Here is a 22,984-nt window from a genome sequence, read left to right on the forward strand (position 1 = left end):
TATTTAAGAGCAAGGGAGAGAATTTTAAAATTGGATCAGTTGGGGACCAGTATAAGTACCCACACTGGGATGTTGGGGGAAGCCGTTTAGAATATAGCCTGAAGTTTGCAGAAAGAAGAAGAAACAAAGCCAGTTAGGAGGGCTACATTGGGATTATCAAGCCTAGAATGAAGGGGAAAAGTTCATATGTGAGAGGTTAGAGTCATTGAGTCACAGAACAGTACAGCACAGAAACAGGCCCTTTGGCCCATCTAGTCCATGCCAAACCATTTAAATTGCCTGTTAAAGTCAGACTGAGAGGGGTGCTCGTGCCCGGTGATGATACTGATACCTGGCAGCTACTTCGAAGTTAACGTCAAGTTTGAGTAATAAGTTTGAGGGTGGTGTGGAACCAAGCCTGACATTTAGAGTCTTGTAGACTTCTTGTGGGTAAGTGTATCCTGCATGGAGTCCATGTCCAGGGCAAGCCCCGTAACAGCTCCATTGAAATACAGGCGTTGAAAGTGATGGCGAGTTCCTTCAAACCACTTAAAGAAAATGAGAAGCACAGGAGTACTCCTAATGGTCACCCAGCTTATAAGCAAATACACATCAATAATTTAACCAGACTCTTTCGATGTGACCGCGTTGTCAGTATTGTAGTTGTTCACTGTGAAATATCTATTCTCTCACTTTACTGCTTCATATCCTTGCAAATATTGTTTCATGAAAAATTAAATCCTTTACACCTTGTCTGTAGGTTATTGTATTAGACAATTATTCTCTTCCACTGATTGCATGTAAACTTAGAATGAAAAATTGCCAAAATGTTATGGTGAGTTGTGGGAGTTTGGTTGTGGGTGTAATTATTTACTGTTTGTCTCCAAAAAAAATTGCATTTTGTGAGAATTAGCTGCATTCTTAACACTGCGTCATGGATAATGATTTAAATTCGCTGGATTATAGGAGTTGGTTCGCATCTTAAAGAATTTGCTATGAAATTATTTATTCCCCCCGTAAAATATTTACATTATTTAAGACCACAAATTAACAAAAGGATTGTAATTTCCAAGTGTCATGAATTCTGTAAACTTTGATGGATATCTACCATCTTTTACAGAAGTTGACTGAGGTTTAAAATGTCGACATTATTTTCGGAAGTTGCAGCAAAATCTCCAGTGGAGGTTATAAAACCTGATAACACAGTTTCTTATTTCTTTTGGACAGCTCAGATTTGATTGTGACTCCATTTAACAAGATATATAACTTTTCTTCATTTACAGTGTTGCACTTTGGCCTCTGAGTATCTCTGGAATTGGTTCGTAATTAACTAATTCACTCACACCTACACATTGACCTTTTAATTTGAGATAACTGCTGGGCATGGTGATATCATTGAAGGAGACAGTGTAGCTTTATCAAACCTTTGCCAATATCTGAGGAGAGGGTCGTGGGTGACATTGATTTGTTGCTTTATTATAAGTTACATGCATGTGATGCTTGATGCAGCATTGGAAGCTTCTATGGTCAATCTCCACTCCTGGTGCAGGTGAAGCTTCCCACCCCACTTCCCATTCTAACCAATTTTTCAGGAGCACTGTTGAGAGTGTCCTTATCAGCTGCATCACTGATATGTGAATTAAAAGGCATTTGACCATAAGACCCTACAAAGGATTGTGAGGACCGCTGAGAAGATCATTGGGGTCTCCCTTCCACCCATCCGAGATACTTACCAGAAGTTCTGCGTAGGCATGCCCTTAGCATTGTCAATGATCCCTCCAGTCCATCCAACGATCTCTTCATCAGGCAGGAGGTATCGTAGTATTAGGACAAGGACTGTTAGGATGGGAAACAGCTTCTTTTCCCGGGCTGTGAGACTGCTGAACTCTCTGTCTCCAACCAGGTCTCATCATGTATGAAGAGCCAGTAGTGTTATACTGTTTACTTTTTAACTTGTGACAGAAGAGCCTCTTCTTATTTGTTAACTTATTTGTGGTAATATTACTTCGTGTTGTGTGTGAATTATACATACTGTGTTGTGCACCATGGTCCAGAGGAGTGTTGTTTCATTTTGTGATATATACATATGTATTGTTAAATGACAATAAACTTGAACTTGATCAGCATGCCTTAGTCAGCAGTTCAAGTGTAATATATATACAACCAAATGAGACAACGTTCCTCCGGACCACGGTGCACCCACACAACAAATGTCACACACAGTACACTAAGCAAATTATTACCACAAATAAATTAATAAAATGTTGTACAAAACGCATGTAGTGCTCAGCACAGATAGACAGTAAACCTCTCGCTGTCGTCATAATGAGACCCCAGTGGCGACAGGGTATTAGTGCCTTGGACTGAGGGAAGGAGCTGCTACCCAGTCCGGCAGTCCTAGTTCTGATGCCCCTGAACCTCCTCCTTAACAGTAGTGGGTCAAAGAGATTGTGGGATGGGTGGTAGGTGTCCTCAACATTGCTTTGGGCCCTTTGCAACACTGCCTGTAAATGTCAGCAGTAGTTGGAAGGAGACCCTGGCTGGTGATCCTCTTGACAGATTTTACTGTTCTCTGCAGGGTCTTGCAGTCCGATGCCTTACAGCTTCCGTACCACATAATGATGTAGCCCGATAGGACACTCCTGTTGGTGCTTCTGTAGAAAGTTGTTAGAATGAAGGCGCCTCCGTCTCCTCACGTCAAGCATTCTCATCAGGATGGGAGGTGTCGCAGTTGTGTTGACGCGCAGAGTGGACCTGCAATCGGTTATGGATTATATATCTTGCCACAAATGCCACGTGACCCTGGTGTCCCAAAGATGTTTGTGCCTTTCTGATGGCACGGGAGAGTGCAGACTTTGCTGGCTTTAGAGTCATCCTGTCCCCCAATCTGAAGGCAGCATCCTGATCCTTAAGCCATGCATGAACCTTTGCAGTCAGCCATGGTCTCAGGTTTGCCCCAGCTCTGTAGTGTTTAATGATAAACATCCTCAGTGCATTTTGCTATGTAGCTAGTCACTGATGTTGTATATTCATCAGTGTTGACATGATCTTAGGTAGCTACCTCTTTCAATATGCTGCAGTCTGGCTTTTGAAACTGTCCTTCAGGGATAAAGTAGTACCTTCTGGCCAGGTCCTGATCTCCCTGTAAACCGGTTTGACCATTTCAATCCGTGGTCTGTATGCAGGGATTAGCAAAATGGATATGTAGTCTGAATACCCGACGTGAGGGCAGGGCAACCTTGTAGTGTTTGTATAAACCTGATCTTATATTTGATGGTAGTTGATGGTCTCTTGAGATATCTGTCTCCTGTTTAGAAATAGAATATACTAATTTGAGAGACTTCACCTCATTTGTGTGTTGGTGGGTGAAGCAGGGAGCTAAAAATTGAATCTACTAGCAATAGTGTTGCCACCTTTGTGCCTGATAAGAGTACAGGCTGGTAATGCCCACTGGAAAAATAGTGCGTACTGCACAGATATCTTGCTGGGACTGAGCAAATGTGACGAAGTAAATTTCATTGGAATTAGCTTTGTTTTTAAAGGCTGATTTAGCAGCTGGAGAAACTTTCTTGACGTATCCCCTTCGAACTGCTGTTATGTAGTGTGTGTGTTTTTGCAGAGTCCTTGTCTCTAAGTAAGATATATTTAAAAATATAAAAATACATTTAAATGACTTGTTGAGTTTAATCAAAGTTCTTCTCAGACTGTGTGTCACACTCATGAATATTAACTGCACTGCTTTTGACTTTGTTATGAATTCGATGGCATTTATAAATGTGTAAGTTTAATTAATTGGAATCCAAATTCTCTTCTGTCAACAGAAGTCTACTGATCCGTGCCTGTGTTCATCTCAATGACAACTACTCTCTATTTAAAGGGAATCACACCTTTTCCCTCCTCTTCTGTTGTGTTTTGTGTCAAAGATTCCACAACTGCTGGACTTCAGGAATATTCACACTCACAGTTTTCTTAATTGTTCTCTGTAGTTGCGTATGTAGAAATCAAATGGTCTGACTCGCTTGCATTTCTAACCTACCTAATAGTGTTGCCACGCAAAGCTTGTCTTCTAAACCTGAACCTCTAGCAAGTTTAAGTTCACCTCACTTTGGAAACTCTTCTCCTGCTTTTACTTCGAAATTCAGCAAAGCACATCAGGTCGTCATAATTTCTGCAGGGATGTTTTCAGTCACTGGAGTGTGAGAATTGGAGAGGTAGAATCAGGAGTAGGCCATTTGGTTCCCATGCCTGTTCTGCCTTTCAGTAAGATCGTGGATGATGTTCTAGGTCAATGCAACTTCCTTGGACCTATCCACATCCCTCAATTCCTTAATATATCAGTGATTGAACTTCCACGGTCTCCTCAAGTAGAGAATTCCAAAGATTTCCTGCCCATTGCGTGAAGAAACAGCTTTTCACCTCACTCTGTATGACTGACAGTTTATCTTGAGACTATGATTTTTGATTCAAGATAGCCTGCATCCACAATGTCAAGCTTTGTAAGATCCTGTCTCAGTGATCCAGACTTGAGAAAATGTGAGCCCAGTTTGTTTAACCTTTCCCTGTGACAGCTTTGTCATCCAGGGAATCAATGTGGTGAATCTTTGCTGTACTCCCTCGATTGCACTTACTATATGGGTATGGACCAGACTTGTGTACAATTTTCCACGTAAACTTTACCAGGGCCCTGTAGAATTGAAACGAGGTTGTGAATATGGCATTGATCTAATATGACTTGCTCCTTTATTGTCTCTTCTCAGTTTGGACTGATCTCTGTATGAGGCTGAATATTAAGGGAATGTGGATTTTGATCACATTTCATTTCACTAACTTTAAAGTTAAGTAACCAAAATAGGTGACAATATGTATTGTCATCTCCCTAAAGATCATATGTTTTAAAAATGACTATGTTCTCAGTGATGACACATGGCCCCACATGCTTTTCCTCAAACTGTTTGGAACGGTTTTTCACCAAAACCTGCAATTGATATAGTTTGTGTCTGATGCCAGACCAAAACTTTCTCACAGTAGTTTAAGTAGGCATGCTGAGATGTCCTCATGGGCTGCCTCTAATTCGGAATAGCACTGTGATTGCAGTCGTGGCAGTCTGTGCACATGCTAGCCCCCTGTTCTAGACCCTGTGAAGCAGATGGACAAAGCTTTGATTACTGCTTTCATTGTACCGATGTCAAAAAACTTTGAGCAAAGTTTCTCCCATTGTTTGGGAGAAAATAAGGGACTGGACGCACTAGAGGCAGGAAATATGTTCCCGATGTTGGGGGAGTCGAGAACCAGAGGCCACAGTTTAAGAATAAAGGGTAGACAATTTAGAACGGAGTTGAGGAAAAACTTTTTCACACAGAGGGTTGTGGTTCTGTGGAATGCTCTGCCTCAGAAGGCACTGGAGGCCAATTCTCTGGATTCTTTCAAGAAAGAGTTAGATAGAGCTCTTAAAGATAGCGGAGTGAAGGGATATGGGGATAAGGCAGGAACAGGGTACTGATTGTGGATGATCAGCCATGATCACAGTGAATGGTGGTGCTGGCTCGAAGGGCTGAATGGCCTACTCCTGCACCTATTGTCTATTGTCTATTGTTCTGCCTCATTGTTCCCCAGGTATAAATACTGTACAGTCCCATCTCATCTGGTCTTGACTTGTGAATGTCTGCATTCTGTCTTTTCATCCAAATTTGTGCTGGAAACAGACCAACCAGTCATCTGCTTCCTTTAACACTGGTGGTTATGCTTCGGTTTTTCTAATATTATCAAGGAAAATTCACCCTCTACTCCCTGCAGGGTGTATGTTGCATGATTTGCTATCTCTATCAGATTGGTCTTGATAATGTATATGCTGTGACATTCTGTGTAAATGCTCAGGATTCAAAGTCTCAACCATATTGAAGCTATGGATGGACATATCTGCTAGGACATAGTGAGGCTTGTGGCTATATGAATAGCCAAGAGGGCTTTCTGGTTGGTAACTAAAATTGTTGAAATTTTATAATTCCAAGTATGATTACATATTCCTCCTTTTTTGTGGGATACCTCAAGCTCACTTTTTAAAAATTCTAATTAATTTCTCTCCCTACTACCCCCACCTACCCCACAAAATGTGAACTGTTACTGATGTTGGAGATAAGTTACTTTGAGTAATCTACTAATGTTCATGTTTTTGCTGTTTTCAGTCCTGTGCCTTAAGGATATGGGTTTAGTTTTCAACATGTAGTTTTGGCATTGTTATGAAAAAAAACTGGCCATCTACATCAAGAAATGCATTTGTTAGTCTCAAATTTTGATGCCTATATCATTTATCTGTTTGTGGCTTTGGGTAGAGTAAAGACTTCTGTCTGTATCCTGCATACATTGACAGGGTATAGTGAAAATTGATAATACTGTTCTGGCAGTATGTTATAGTTATCCTAATATTTCATCCAATATTTTGTTTTCTGCAGTGTTCAGAAATTTTTGATGTGGATCAATTTATAGGAAGAAGGCAATACTGTATGCATAAAGGAACTAATAAGGCAATAGAGAAAATAACATCCAAAATAACATGAATAGAAACAATAGTTTGATTTTTTTTGACTGCATGCTCTCCTGTTCTGCTATTGCTTTTGTCTAATATTGACAAACAGCCATTAGTCAAGCAAACAGACACACTCCATAGGCTCATTATTGATGGTGGGGATTTTTTGATAACACTGATCTCAAATTGAAATTTGTGCCAAAAGGCATTCAAAGCTAGAGGTCTGACCTTCCCCCCTGGTGTATAGTCAATATGTTCTACTGCTTCCAAATCTGTGTTGGGTTCTCTGCTCACAGCATTTGCAAGTTCTACCCAAAGCCTGTCCATAGGAGCGCCCGGTGTTGTAAAATTTGAGGGCCCTGATCCATGTTTATAGAGTTGACATCGTGTCAGAAGGCAGTTTACGGAAACATTAGGATCACTAAAGCACAATAAATTTGACATTTATCCAATGCAAGTAAAACGCTCATTGGGAAGTTCTTTCTTGCCAGGAATTCCTCACTTCTGCCCTGTAGCCAATATTCAAAGGTAACATGTATCACCCAGGCCATTATAATGGAATATCAAACTACTAGCAAATATATCTTGTTTTCACTCTTTCACATATGCAGGCATTTAGCACCAAAAAGGGTTTGCCATTAAGAATTTGCTCAGGACATTTGCACAAAAGAATTCATCTGTCTTCATGTGCCTTGAAGCCATTGACTACACTTGAGTAAATCCTGTTGCCAATTTTCTTGCTTAAAGAAAGAGCTTTGTTTCATCACAGTTTAAAAACTGGAACAAGCATGTGGTTGAATACATTAGTAATCCTGCGTTAATGTTGCTGTAATTGTCCATATTTATAATTTAATATTCTGGTATTGAACCCTGCTAGGAATGAATTGCTACAGAGATGATAAGCTCAAACAGAGACAATACTTAACCCCTAACAGCTGCATTGTTGACACGCATCCTTCATTACTGAGCATTTCAATGATTGCAGAATTTCTCACCGATCTAAATTTGGAACTCTTATCACCAATGATACTTTCAAAATCACACAAGTTGGTTCCAATTTTTCACTCAATTTTTATAACAATCATTTTCTGTTGGTGAGCAATCAACTCAAGAATGCAATAGTGCTGGCATTTATCAAAGATTTCTGTTTCCTCGGTAGAATAATAGAATTTTGACTTTCTTAAAGCTATTTTCATGTGTTTGGAAGTTTGTAAACCAATTGATTAGGATTTTAACATCAAATCAATAAAAGCCCCAGCATATAAATATGAAGTAGGATATTATGTACATTGGAAATATTGGCTGTAGTGATATAAAGCTCAGGACTTTATATCTGCATTTACACCCTGCATGACAGCTGAGTACTGCATGACATGAAGCTGCTGACTTGAGCTGCCAAGTACATACTTCATAAATTGTTTATATATTCTTCATATATCTTTCTGCTCTGCCATTGGGATGCAGTGGGAAAGCCTGCAGGCTGATTAAGGATCTGCGTGGTCGCAATTTCCGTGCTCACACACTAGCTCTTGGGATGATTGAATTGAATTGACTTTATTTCTTATATCCTTCACATACATGAGTAAAAATCTTTACATTACGTCTCCATCTAAATGTGCAATCATAGTAATTTATAATAAATAGAACAGTCAATGTAACATAGAAATACACTCAAATCAGCGTGAGTTAATCAGTCTGATGACCTGGTGGAAGAAGCTGTCCTGGAGCATGTTGGTCCTGGCTTTTATGCTGTGGTACCATTTACCGGAAGGTAGCAGCTGGAATAGATTGTGGTTGGGGTGACTCAGGTCCCCAATGATCCTACGGGTCCTTTTACAATACCTGTCCTTGTTAATGTCCTGAATCATGGGAAGTTCACAACTGCAGGTGCAGATACAGATTGGTCTTTTCATTGGGAAGTTTTTAGAGACCTCAGGATGTGCACATGAGGTGAAATACTTTATACTTTATACTTTATTGTTGCCAAACAATTGATACTAGAATGTACAATCATCATAGCGATATTTGATTCTGCGTTTCCCACTCCCTGGATTACAAATGGATAGTAAATATTAAAAATTTAAATTATAAATCATAAATAGAAAATAGAAAAATGGAAAGTAAGGTAGTGCAAAAAAACCGAGATGCAGGTCCGGATATTTGGAGGGTACTACCCAGATCCGGGTCAGGATCCGTTCTGCAGTCTTATCACAGTTGGAAAGAAGCTGTTCCCAAATCTGGCTGTATGAGTCTTCAAGCTCCTGAGCCTTCTCCCGGAGGGAAGAGGGACGAAAAGTGTGTTGGCTGGGTGGGTCGTGTCCTTGATTATCCTGGCAGCACTGCTCTGATAGCGTGCGGTGTAAAGTGAGTCCAAGGACGGAAGATTGGTTTGTGTGATGTGCTGGGCCGTGTTCACGATCTTCTGCAGCTTCTTCCTTCTTGGACAGGACAACTTCCCTACCAGGTTGTGATGCACCCCAGAAGAATGCTTTCTACAGTGCATCTATAAAAATTAGCAAGGGTTTTAGGGGTCAGGCCAAATTTCTTCAGTTTTCTCAGGAAGTAAAGTTGCTGGTGGGCCTTCTTGGCAGTGGACTCTGCTTGGTTGGACCAAGTCAGGTCATTTGTGATATTGGGGTATATTGGTATAACTGCCACTGAGCTAAAGCATCACTTGCTTCCTTTCTTAAAATGGAAGAAAATAAGCTAAATATTCTCTTAAAACTATTGTCAAAACAATATCCTTAAAACATGATAGGTCAAATTATGGTGTAAATACCTGGATAGAGCCTGCATGACATCATTCCAGTTCTGGGAATTAAAAACAATTCTGGTGTGAACATCTGGCAAAGATAACAGACAATTGTCATTTCCAGCATGGATTATGTTGCTTATAAAGCAATAAACTGAAGCCTGAGCAGGTTCTTGCATCATCAAGATTTTGTCCGTAACAAAATCAGAAAGTCTGCGTCGTAATAGGTTAGTTGGCATCTGGTGAAAGGTCATTGACATGAAATGTTTATATTGGCTCTAGGCAGATACTGCTTGACACCCAGGATTTTCTGTTTTTGTTTCTCATTTCCAGCTTCTGAGGGATTTTTTTTTCCCATGGTCAGTTCTAGTCTTAAAAATCTGCCACTCGCCTTTTTTTTACTCTTTTGGTAGTACTGTGATGTTATTGCAACTTGGGATTATGTTGCACTTAACATTGGAGAGATATCCCAGGGATTTACCAGAAGTAGTTGGACAGAGGGTAACAATAGTCAGAAGGAGAACATTGAAAGCTTACTCAAAGCGAGTACTAAAGAAAACAAGGAAGGAAGCAGGAGCAAAATTTGCAAAGCTTCAGAGTGGGCAAGTTGCATCTTTTCATGATTGCGAGTATAGTGTGATTTATGTGAAAGAATGCCGAAATGTCTTATGTATTTGCTTCCAGCAGTTGTCATTGCCAGAACATCATTCCAGTTCTGGGAGCTGGAACGTATAGCATAGCTCATCATCTCCACACTGATCTTTTTTGCCCTTCTATTTTATCCTATTTGCCTGTATTATTCTGCATCCTTCAGTACTTTGCCTCTATAAAGTGCCTGTCTAACTATTTCTTAAACTTGATGGTTGCATCTGATTCCATCACCCCTCCTCAAAGTTAAAAGTCCAAGTTAATTTACTATCGAAGTACATACTGTATATGTTATTATACTGTATACAGTACTAACTTGGGATTCATTTTCTTGCAGGCATTGACAGGAAAATAAAGACTTACAATATAATTTATGAGACAAACATAGACAGACAAACAACCAATGTGCAAAAGAAGACAAATGGTTAAAATGAAAACAAACAAATAAATAATCTTGAGAAGATGAGTTATAGAGTCATTGAAAGTGAGTCTGTAAGTTGTGAAATCATTTCAGTTTTGAGGTGAGCGAAGTTAACCCGTGCTAGTTTTGGAGCTTGATGGTTGAAGGATAATAACTTCCTGAATCTGGTGGAGGGGAACTAAAGCTCCTGTACCTGCTTCCCGGTGATAGTAACAAGTAGAAAGCAAGGCCTGGATCGTCAGAGTTCTTGATGATAGACGTGGTTTTCTTGAGGCAGTGCTCCTTGCAAATACGCTGAATGGTGGGAAGAGCTTTGCCTGTGATGGACTGGGCTATATCCACCACTTTCTGTAGACTTTTCCGCTCCCATTGTTTCCAGATATTAAGCTCTCGCTATGTAAAAAGAGATCCACTCAAATCCCCTTTAAAACTGCTCTTTCTCACCTTACTCACCTGCCTTCTTTTTAGATATAAGACCACAAGGCATAGGAGCAGAATTAGGCCATTTAGCCCGTCAAGTCTGCTCTGCCACTCAATCATGGCTGATCCTTTCTTTTCCCTCCTCTTTCCTCGGTTTTCCTCCCATAACCTTTGATGCTGTGTCCAATCAAGAACCCATCAAGCTTTGGCTTAAATACACCCAGTGACCTGGCCTCCACAGCTGCCACTGGTACCAAATTCCACAAATTCACCACCCTTTGGCTAAAGAAATTCTCTGAATTTCAGTTTTAAATGGATGCCCCTCTATCCTGAGGCTGTGTTCTCTTGTCCTAGTCTCCCCCACTATGGGAAACATTCTTTCCTCATCTACTCTATGTAGGTCTTTCAACATTCAAAAGGTTTCAGTGAGATTCCCTCCTCGTCCTTCTAAATTCCAGTGAGTACAAACCCAGAGCCATCAAACCTTTCCATTCCCGATAACATCCTTGTGAACATCCTCTGAACTCTCTCCAATGCCAGCGCATCTTTTCTTAGGTGAGGAACCCTAAACTATTCACAATACTCAAGGTGAGGCCTTGCCAGTGCCTTATAAAGCCTCAGCATTACATTCCTGCTCTTGTATTCTAGACCTCTTGAAATGGATGCTAACATTGCATTTGCCTTCCTCATTGATGACTCAAGCTGCAAGTTAGCCTTTAGGGTGTTGTGCACAAACACTCCCAAGTCCCTTTGAATCTCTGATTTTTGGATTTTTTTCCCCAGTTTAGGATATATCTGCACATTTATTCCTTATACCAAAGTGCATGACTATTCATCTTCCAGCATTGTATTTCATTTGCCACTTTCTTGTCCATTCTTTGAATCTGAGTCCTTCTGCAGTCTACCTGTTTCCTCAACACTACCTGGCCCTCCACCAGTCTTCATATCCTCTGCAAACTTGGCAACAAAGTGGTTCCATCATCTAAATCATTTATATTCAGCATAAGAAGAAGTGGTCCCAACACTGACCCCTGCAGAACACTACTAGTCACTGGCAGCAAAACAGAAAAGGATCCTTTTATTCCCTCTCGCTGCCTCCTACCAATCAGCCAATGTTCTAATCATGCCAGTAACTTTCCTGGAATGCCATGGGCTCTTAACTTGGTAAGCAGTTTCATGTGTGGCACCTTGTCATAGGCCATCTGAAGGTCCAGATACAACATCCGCTCCATCTCCTTTATCTATCCTACTTGTAATTGCCTCAAAGAATTCCAACAGGTTCTTCAGGCAAGATTTTCCCTTAAGCAAACCATACTGACTTTGTCAGTGTCGTCAAGTACTCCATAACCTCACCCTTAACAATTGACTTCAACATCTTCCCAACCACTGAGATCAGGCTAGCTGGTCTATAATTTCCTTTCTGCTGCCTTCTTCCTTTCTTTAAGAGTGGAGTGACATTTGCAATTTTCCAGTCCTCTAGCACCATGCCAGAGCCCATTGATTCTTGAAAGATAATTACAAATGCCTCCACAACCTCTACTGCTACCTCTTTCAGAACCCTAGGGTGCAGTTTATCTGGTCCAGGCGACCTCTGTACCCTTGGGTCTTAAAGCTTTTTGAGTACCTTCTCCATTGTAATAGTAACTGCACTCACTTCTCTTCCCTCACACCCTTCAACATCGGCACACTGCTAGAGTTTTCCACAGTGAAGACTGATGCAAAATGCTCGTTTATTTCATCTGCTGTCTCCTTGTTGCCCGTTATTATTTCTCCAGCTTCATTTTCTAGCCATCCTATATCTCCTCTCGTTTCTTTTTTATTTTTATATACTTGAAAAAGCTTTTACATTCCACTTTGATATTGTTTGCTAGCTTGCTTTCATATTTCATCTTTTCTCTTGTAATGATTCTTTTAGTTGCTCTCTGTAGGTAATTAAAAGCTTCCCAATCCTCTATCTTCCTGCTAATTTTTACTTTGTTGTATGCCCTCTCTTTTGTTTTTACATTAACTTTGACTTCCCTTGTCAGTCAACCATATTGTGATCACTGCCTCCTAAGGGTTCTTTTACCTTAAGCTCCCTAATCACCTCTGGTTCATAACATCCAATACAGTTTAGCTAATCCCCTAGTAGACTCAAAAACAAACTGCTCCAAAAAGCCATCTTGGAGGCATTCAACAAACTTGATCTCTTGAGATCCATTTCCAATCTGATTTTCCCAATCGACCTGCATGTTGAAATCTCCAATGACTATCATCTCCCATTGCCCTTTTGATACGCCTTTTCTATTTCCCATTGTAATCAGTGTTCCACATCCCAGCTACTGTTGGGTGGCCTATATATAACTGCCATCAGATTCCATTTACCCTTGCAGTTTCTTAACTCAACCCACAAAGATTCAGCACCTTCTGATCCTTTTTCGCATAGATATCCCAGCCAATGGAATAAAATTGACTATCTATCCATCTATGCCCGTAATAATTTTATATACCTCTACCAGGGAATACAAACCCAACCTATTCAATCTCTCGTATTGACTGAAGATCCCTGTGAAGTATCATCCTGGTGAATTTTGTCTGCATTCTCTCTCCAGCACGACTGTGTGGCATGACATTTAGAGCTGCATACAATACCTCAAGTACAGTCCAAAGAGTGTTTTATGGATTTGCAACATATCATTTCAACTTTTGTGTTCTCTGCCCTGACCTGTAAAGGCAAGCATACCATATGCCTTCTTCACTGTTATGTTTTGTAATTCCAAAACCATAAAACTAATCAAAGTAAGAAGAGGGGAATTGGAATGTGAGTCTAACTCTGTTTTTCACTTTAAGCAAGACATGCATGTAGCGTCATGGCATATGCAATTCATTTATTTTTATGTGTAACCCATAATGAAATGTTAAACAAACAATGCTTCACCATACAATATATGTACAATATTACTCAAGTATTACTGAAATATTAAGTACACAGCATTCACCACCCTTTCTACTTATTTTGCCAATTTTAGGGATCTATAAACTTGAACCCCAGGGTCACTCTTGTTCATTAAGATTCCTTAACACCCTTAATACTGTTCATGTTTTACCCCTATTTGACTTTCCAAAATGAATCACCTCGCAGTTGTTGAGATGTGATTGCTTCTGCCAGTGCTCTGATCAGCTTTCCCTCTGAGCTGTTTCCTCATTATCCACAACATCATCAGCATTTTGTGCTATCCCAGTTGTTAACATATATCACAAATAAGAGTCCCAGTACGGTACCAGACCCCACAGTATGCCACTAATTATAGATATATACAGTAATCAGAAAAGCATTCTTCCACCAGCATCCTCCCGTTAATCTGCTTGCTTTGGTCCCACTGTGATAAACTGCTTGAAAGATGTGGACTCTGTGGGATTTATAGGCATTGCCATGTTTTGTTATAGAAACAGATTAACATTTGGAGCTACTTCAAGCCTTTACTGCTGTCTGTAGCCTGAAAATCATAAGCACATTATAATTTGAAACAAAGCATCTCTGATCACCTAAATAATAAATTTGAATCCTCTGAAATATTTGTCCTTCATCACCTTAAAGGATACTATCAACCTTGGTGCGAGGGTACAAGTTTTATAAGATGTTCTGCATAATTATACAGTTTTCAGAACCGGTTTGTGGTCAGTGGTGTGCAGGAGGTCTGCAGGCAAATGAGGGGGTAATTGGCCTCTGATTCAGGTCATAATTGAAGTCTCAATCCAGAGATTTGACAATATGATCCAGAGTGAAACTTTTGGAATGATAATGAAGGAGATAGCATTTCATCTTTAGAACTGAGATGCCATTTTGAAGAGTATTGAAGTACTTCACCACATTCTGGGCAGTATTTAATTTTCAAAACATGCCATCGGAAACAAATGATCTGTTAGATTGTTCATTGGTGCTTGAATGCAAATTTATCGAAGCTTTTCCAACATTACTGGGGCGACAATGTTTTCAGAAGTAGTTATTTGGCTACAGGTTGCTAATTTGGGGATGTGGGGTTTATCCTAAATTGAAGTTGGCAAGCTGGGATTTAAGTGTAAATATTTTCTGTCTCTCTTCTCTTTCCCTCTGAGGTTTGGAGGCGTGGGTGTGAGTAAGCTGGAGGGTAGTACTGAAAGGAAGAGTTCTGCAGATGCTGGAAATTTAAATTGTATTTGCTTATTGACTCTTGATGCAGACACGGGAAAAAGGCTCCTACAATTTTAGAAATATCCAAAATGTTTTCAGAGTAGTTTTATTTAGATCAGAAATGTTGCTGGCTCAGTTAAGTGTTGGTCCTGTACTAGTATACGGATAAAGTATTGCTTGCCAAATAGCCTCAGAATTACTGAAACTTTAGACCTAAGAAATTAAGATTAGGAGGAGCAGGATATGCCGTGCTGTGCTCAGTTCTTTTTATGAGGTCCTTTTATTCTCCTTTCTAATGACAGGGTGACTTCACCTGGAACAGCATGTCTGGCCGCAGTGTTCGACTAAAGCCAGTCCCTATTCAGAGTCTCTCGGAGCTGGAGAGAGTACGGCTTCAGGAAGTGGCTTTTTATCGGCTGCAGCAGGACTATGACTTGGGCTGCCAGGTTACAATTCCAAAAGGTAAGAATTTGCCGTTGCACTTGGTTTCTCAGAAAGATTGCTGACCACTTTTTTTTCTTGCTCGTACTTTATGAAATGCATCTGCTTTATTTCCTGCTAATTGTAAGAAGTTGTGACATGGGTTTTGAGCAGATGAGATTAAAGCCTTGTAATCTGGGTTGTCATCTTTTCCGATAGTCCTGGAAGTCAAGGGTTTAAAAATTAATTGGATCAATCAGGGAGAAAAGTCATGGGCTATTCCTTTTAAAAAAGGAAAGGTGTGCATTTTTCAAATGTTTTGTTTTTCTTTTGTTTGTTGGTTGTGTGAACAAAGAATATTGAAGGCATGGAGATAAAGAATCATTTTGACAATTGGGCCAGGAATTCGGTAATAGAGTTTGTGTATGCTTTCCATCTGAAGTGGAAATGGATGAGGATGGCTGTCATCGACCTGCAAATCTTTCACAACGTATTCAAATTTCAAAGTAATTTTATTATCAAAGCACACCAAATACAACCCCAGATTTATTTTCTTGCGGGCATACACAGTAAATCCAAGAAACACAAATGCACCCAACAAGCAACCAATGTGCAAAGGACAACAAACTGCAAATATGAAAGAAAAAAATCATAAATAAATAAGCAATAAATATCGAGAAAGTGAGGTGAAGATTCCTTGAAAGTGAATCCATAGATTGTGGGAACAGTTGAAGGGTAATATCTGTTCCTGAACCTGGAGGTGTGGGTCCTGAGGCTCCTGTACCTTCTTCTTGAACATATTTTCAGAGAATGTGGTGATTTACAGTGAACCTCTGTGTTGGCGCATAGCAATTGGATGGATAGATACTTGATCCCAAAAAGGATTACAGTGTCACAGTAGTATTATAAGTGCACAGATATCCAAATATACCAATATTAGAAGAGAAGTAAGAAAGAATAAAAAAATAAGTTATCTCAAACAGTCTTACAGGAGGGGAGTCATCCCTTCCCTGACTATAGGTTGACTCATTACACCAAGTTAAGAATGACCTCATATAGTGCTGTTTGGAGCAGCGCAGTTGTCTTCGTCTATTACTAAAAGTGCTCCTTTGTTAAGCCACAGAGAATTACCAGAAATTTCCATTGGGTACTTTGTTCTACTACAGCCTCCGGTGTGTCCATTTTGACTCCTATAACAGAGACAGCCTTTCTAATCAGTTTATTGAGCCTGTTGGCATCACCCGTGTTGATGCCATTGCTTAAGCACACCACTGCATAGAAGATTGTACTGGTGACAACAGACTGGTAGACATGTGAAGGAGAGGCCTGCGTACTCCAAAGGACCTCAGGCTATGTCCACACTACGCCGGATAATTTTGAAAACGCCGGTTTCGAGTAAAAACGACAGGCATCCACACTAAGCGTTTTTCAAAATATCTCCGTCCACATTAGTCGGATATTTGGGCGAATCTCCTCCTACTGGGCATGCGCAGGACACACAGAAAACAAGCGAAGAGGAAACGATATACTTCGTGCGCGTTTGTCCAGTTACAGAGTAGAAAAACTTTAAAGGAATTGCTCTTGGCTCTCGCACAGGAGGACTTAAAACTTAAAAAAAAACAAATACTGGAGCGTATGGAGGAAACCGACAGGGAGTTCACGGACAGTCAGACCCGCTGACGAGGAACATTGAAAAACTAACTCTGTTACATTAATAAAGCACCTTGTTAAATGTATAAAACGTCTGCATCAGCATTATCTTATATTTCCATACAATGTTACATTAGGCTGTTACACATCTATTGTCAGAGAAGTACTTGCATAAATAGGTAAACCACCTTCATACAAGCAAGGACAGAAAACAGGGCAAAGTGAGTATACTTATTTATTCGGTAAGCTATGAGTCAACTGGCTTCAGTCTCGTCCGTCTGTTCTGAAATTGTTAGGTGGTGGCGTTCAAGAAAACAACGAACATCTGTTCCAGCACGTCATGACAGCGTTTTTAAATAGTCAAAAAAACTCACATTACAATTTAACTCTCTCACCGTTAACACCGACTGCGCGTTATAACAGCTTGCACAGTACCAAGCAGAAGCAGAAAAAAGCATTGTTGTTGTGGTGTTGTCATGGCAGCGTTTTTAAATCTCTCTGGTTACCCCATACACACTACGCTGGATATTAAGCGTTTTCAGATTTATTCACTCTGGAGAGTGTTTTCGAAAATCTCTGTTTTCGGGAGCTGAAAACGCCGGCTCAGTGTGGACAGGAGGGCAAAACGAAGAGAAAAAGCTTCATTTTCAAAATTATCTGGCGTAGTGTGGACGTACCCTCAGTCTCCTCAGATCCAGCTATTGACAGGATAGTTAAGAGGTGATGCTGCCCGCTCCAGACGAGATGCAGATACAATGTCCCTGCTGTAAATTTAAATTTTAAATTATATTTGCCTACTTCAGTCACTTTGGATTTTGGTGATTCCACTGGATGTATGTATATTGCACTCTAAGAGATCTTGGTTGTGAGAGATGTAGCCTTATTGGTTCATCCAGTTTAAAAACCTATCAACAAAAAACACTTGAATTTATACATGTTTAGTACAGTAAAATGTTTCAAGGAAGTTTACCCTCGGTTAATGGTAAGGCTCCATGGCATAAAAAATGTTGGGATGTCCTGCTTTAGGGAATGTTTTAAAGGAGAGAGTGTTGTTAGGGAAGGATTTCCAGGGATTCCAGAGACAGGGTGAAATTGGAGGTTTATGGAGGAATGGCATAAGCCAGACGAAAAGGCTAGCTGGGAATATCCAGATGAAAAATTAGGACATTGAAACAGGTTGGTGTACACAGACAAGAATTTTGCATGTAAATATTATTTATATCAATGTTTATATGTGTGCTGCTACAGCTTTATCTATAAATTGGTATGTTTTAAGCAATAAAAATTCCTACATTTGTTCCTCTGTTTACTTTCTCGCACTCCTGAAGGTGCTGATTTGTACCGTGCGGTAGTTTCACAGTGCTGAAACAGTTCCAATTCTCTGCCTGAGTGAGTGTACTGTATTTGAGTGTTGACAATGAGTGTTGGCTGATGGCAGTGTGCATCACAGCCAGATCATACCTACCTTCCCCACTGATTACATGTACCATTGACTATAACACACTGAAAGCAATGCACACAAGTAATGTGTTGGGCACAACTTTGTCAAAGCCATTCGAGTTCCATCTCCACTGTTCATTGCTTCAGCCTCATTTTCATTTTGAGTCGTTCACAGAAGTGAATGGCACTGGAAGTTCACTTTTCCTCCACCACTCTGCAAATGTTTTCTTTTCAAACATTTATCCAATTTTCTTTCCAATTTCCTGCTGAATCTGTTCCCACCATCATTTGAGCAGTGCATTTCAGATCAGTTTTCTTCATTTCTTTCTGCTGGCTCTTTTAGAGTTTAACTTAAACCCTTGTCCCCTAGTTACTAGTGTTCTTTCCACCGAAAGCTTCTTCCTAAAACCACCCTTTATTTGGACTCTTGCAGGTTAAAAGCCAGGACGTGCTTTGAATCCTCTACCAATATTAGTTGCTAATGAACTAAAGGCAAAAGTTTTAATGAGTTAAGAAGGAAGTCACAAGGGCTAAAAGAAGGCATAAGGTTGTTCTAGCAGACAAGGTGAAGGACAATCCCAAGGGCTTCTACAGATACATTAAAAGCAAAGGATAGCAAGGGACAAAGTTGGTCATTTTGAACATCAGATTTGGCTTCTTGTATAAATGACCAAAGAGATGGGGGTGATCTTAAATGGATTTTTTGCTTCGGTATTTACTTGGGAACGGACACAGAGTATATAGAAGTGAGGTAACACAGCAGTGAGGTCAGCAATTGGAAATGGATTAGTGAGGAGGAGGTGTTTGTCATCTTGAGGCAAATTAGGCTGTATAAATCCCCAGGGCCTGACAAGGTTTTTCCCTCTGACCTTGTAGGAGACTAGTGCAGAAATTGAGGAATACCAGCAGAGGTATTTAAAATGTCCTGAGCCATGCGTGAGATGCTAGGGGGTTGCAGGATAGCTGATGTTGCCCCATAGTTGGAAAAAGGCTCTAAGAATAAGCCGGGAACTTATTGGCCAGTGAGCCTGAAGTCAAAAGTCGCTAAGTTATTGAAAGGTATTCTAAGGGACCAAATGTATAAGTATTTGGTTAAATAGGGATTGATTAGGGATTGTCAACATAGCATTTGTGTGTAGTAGGTCATGTCTAACCAAACTTGTAGAGTTTTTCAAGGAAGTTTACCTGAAAAGTTGAGGAAGGAAAGACAGTTGGATGTTGTCTGTATGGACTTTAGCGAGGCCTTTGACAAAGTCCCACATGGGAATCTGGTCAAGAAGGTTAAGTCGCTTGGCATTCAGGATGAGATAGTAGATTGGATTAGACATTAGCTTCATGGGAAAAGACAAAGAGTAGTAGTAGATGGTTGCCTTTCTGACTGGATGCCTGTGACTAGTGGTGTGCCACAAGGATCAGTGTTAGGTCGGTTTCAAGATTCAGGATTGTTTAATGTCATTTCCAGTGCACAAGGAGAACAAAATAGTTGTTACTCCAGATCTGATGTGGTACAAAGAAAGCAATAGGAAGAGATCACCAGAATAAAAGACACAATAAATATAAATACATAAGATAGCTTATATACATAGATTGAAGGTGATGTTCGGCGCATGAGTGTCTGTACATCAGAATCAGATTTAATATCACCGGCATATGTTGTGAAGTCTGTTCACTTTATGGCAGCTGTACAATGTAATACATGATAAATAAATATAGAGGAAAAAACTGAGTTACAAAAAGTATATAGATGTCTATTAAATAGTTAAAATCAGTAGGGCAAAAAGGCAGAAATAATAAAGTAGTGAGGTTGTACTTAAGGTGACTGACAGGAACTGATAAAGTAGTGGGGTGGGGTGGTGGGGTTGTCATCTGTATCAATGATCTGGATGATAATGTGGTAAACTGGATCAGCAAATTTGTAGGTAACAACATGATTAGGGACGTAGTAGACAGTGAGGAAGGCTATCAAAGCTTGCAATGTGGTCTGGACCAGCTGGAAAAATGGGCTGACAAATGGAAGATGCAATTTAATGCAGACAAGTGTGAGGTGTTCCACTTTGGAAGGACAAACCAAGGTACGACTTGCACGGTAATCAGTAGACCTCAGAGGAGTACAGTAGAACAGAGGATCAGGGAATACAGATCCATAATTACATGAAAGTGGTGTCACAGGTCATAAAAGGAGCTTTTGGCACATTGGACCTAAATAATCAAAGTACTGAGTTACAGGAGTTGGGATGTTATTTTGAAGTCGTGTAAGATGTTGCTGAGGCTGACTTTGGAATATTGTGTGCATTTCGGGTCACCTACCTACAGGCAATATACCAACAAGATTGAAAGAGTACAGAGAAAATTTACAAGAATGTTGCTGGGAGTTGAGCGGTTCAGTTATAGGGAAAGGTTGAGTAGGTTATTAATAAGCTATCAGCGGAAGTGGTGGATCCGGATTTGATTTCAACATTTAAGAGAAATTTGGATAGGTACATGGATGGGAGGGGAATGGAGGGCTATACTCTGGATGCAGGTCGATGGGACTAGGCTGCATAATGGCTGAACAAGTACTTGATGGGCCAAAGGGCCTGTATCTGTACTGTAATGCTCTATGAATTAAAAACAAAAGATGTTGAGGCAGGATTGAGTCATAATGCCATTTAATCATCTGAGTCTCCACCATTTAGTATGGTTGATCATAGAACAATAGACCTTGTGCTGACCTTTTGACCTACTCCATGGTCAATCTAACCCTTTCCTCCGATAGACCCTTAACTTTGATCCCTTTATTTGCCTAGTCAACAAGTTTGTGTCTCATCTAATCTTGCAGGCCCAACTCCATTTTGCTGTTTGATCTCAGAATAACGGAGATCAAACAGCAACATGATTTACAGCTCTTACTACTTGTTATAGTAAAAACTCTTTTGCTAAGTCCAGAAGGTTCACGCCTGTTGTGGCAGGAGCTGCCTAGGTTGGCACAGTAGTGTAGCAATTAGCACGGTCGCTTTGCAGTGCCAACAATCACCAATTGGGGTTCGATCCCCATTGCTGTCTGTAAGGAGTTTGTACTTCCTTCAGGTGTTCCAGTTTTCCCTCACATTTCAACTTCTGGAAGGGGAAGTCAAGGGAATGTGCACCAGTCTTCATTGAGGGGTCAGCAGCGGAAAGGGTGAGCAGTTTCAAGTTACATAGGAACATAGAAAACCTACAGCACAATACAGGCCCTTCGGCCCACAAAGTTGTGCCGAGCATGTCCTTACCTTAGAAGTTACTAGAGTTACCTATAGCCCTCTATTTTTCTATGCTCCATGTACCTATCCAAAAGTCTCTTAAAAGACCCTATTGTTTCCGCTTCCACCACCGTTGCTGGCAGCCCATTCCATGCTCTCACCACTCTCCGCATAAAAAAAACTTACCCCTGACATCTCCTCTATACCTACTCCCAAGCACCTTAAACCTGTGCCCTCTTGTGGCAGCCATTTCAGCCCTCGGAAAAAGCCTCTGACTATCCACATGAACGTCAACATCTCTGAAGACCTTTCCTGGGTCCAGCATATTGATGGATTACAAAGAAGGCATGACAGCGGCTATACTTCGTAAGGAGTTTAAGGAGACTTGGTATGACACCAAAGACTCTCACAAATATCTACGGATGTACCATGGAGAGCATTCTAACTAGTCGCATCACCATCTGGTATGGAGGGGCCACTGCATAGGATCAGAAAATTTGCAGAAAGTTGTGAATTCAGTCAGCTCCGCCATGGGCACTAACCTCCCCAGCATTCAGGCCATCTTCAAAAGACAATGCCTCAAAAAGGTGGCATTCAACATTAAGGACACACCGTCTTCTCATTGGTACCATCAAGGAGGAGGTACGGGAGCCTGAAGACATACTCAACATTTTATGAACAGCTTCTTCCCCTCTACTGTCAGACTTTTGAATGGATTAATGAACTAACCCATGAACACTATCTCAATTTTTTTTCTTTTTTTGCTCCCTTTTTTCACTAATTTGAATTTTTTTCAAAATATATTTCTTATTGTAATCTATGTTTTTTTTTATTATTATGTATTACACTATGCTGCTGCTGTGAAACAACAGATTTCACAACACACGACAGTGATATTAAGCCTGATTCTGATTCTGAAGATGTGTGTTTAGAGTTGGTGAGTTGTGAGCATGCTATGTTGGTGGCCTGTCGTGGCGACACTTGTGGGCTGCCCCAGCGCAATGCCCAGACTATGTTGGGCATTCACGCAACTCAGTGCATTTCACTGTATATTTGGATGTTTCTATATACATGTGACAATAAAAGTGAATCTTTAATCTAATTCCCAAAGTATCAGCAGCTAACAAATATAAAATAAAAATAGTATATTGAAAACACTCAGCATCCAAAGAGGCAAACACTCCTTCAGGTTGATCATCTTTCATTAAAGCTGTTGAAAACCTTTGACCTAAAATGTTAGCAGTTTTTCTCTCACCTTTTTCTCTGATCAGTGTCAAAGAAAGCCAAATTAAATCCACTGTGATTCAATGTTGTGAAACAATAAAACATGAAAACTTCCAAGGGGCTGAATACTTTTTATAGG

At 40.3% G+C, this 22,984-nt stretch overlaps 1 protein-coding gene across 5 annotated transcripts in view; it reads left to right on the forward strand.

Moving 5' to 3' along the window:
• Window positions 1-22,984, forward strand: part of LOC134347583 (rho GTPase-activating protein 6-like) — a 551,475-nt gene that overhangs the window by 376,464 nt on the left and 152,027 nt on the right. For 4 of the 5 annotated variants that reach the window (XM_063049931.1, XM_063049934.1, XM_063049932.1 and 1 more), the window contains exon 2: window positions 15,196-15,355. In XM_063049931.1, the coding sequence (XP_062906001.1) occupies window positions 15,196-15,355 (160 nt within the window). Of the gene's footprint in view, window positions 1-14,643; window positions 14,802-15,195; window positions 15,356-22,984 lie in introns of those variants that run through there. The other variant, XM_063049936.1, reaches the window with a different exon arrangement.

Source organism: Mobula hypostoma, chromosome 6, assembly GCF_963921235.1.
Source record: "Mobula hypostoma chromosome 6, sMobHyp1.1, whole genome shotgun sequence".
Lineage (NCBI taxonomy): Eukaryota > Metazoa > Chordata > Chondrichthyes > Myliobatiformes > Myliobatidae > Mobula > Mobula hypostoma.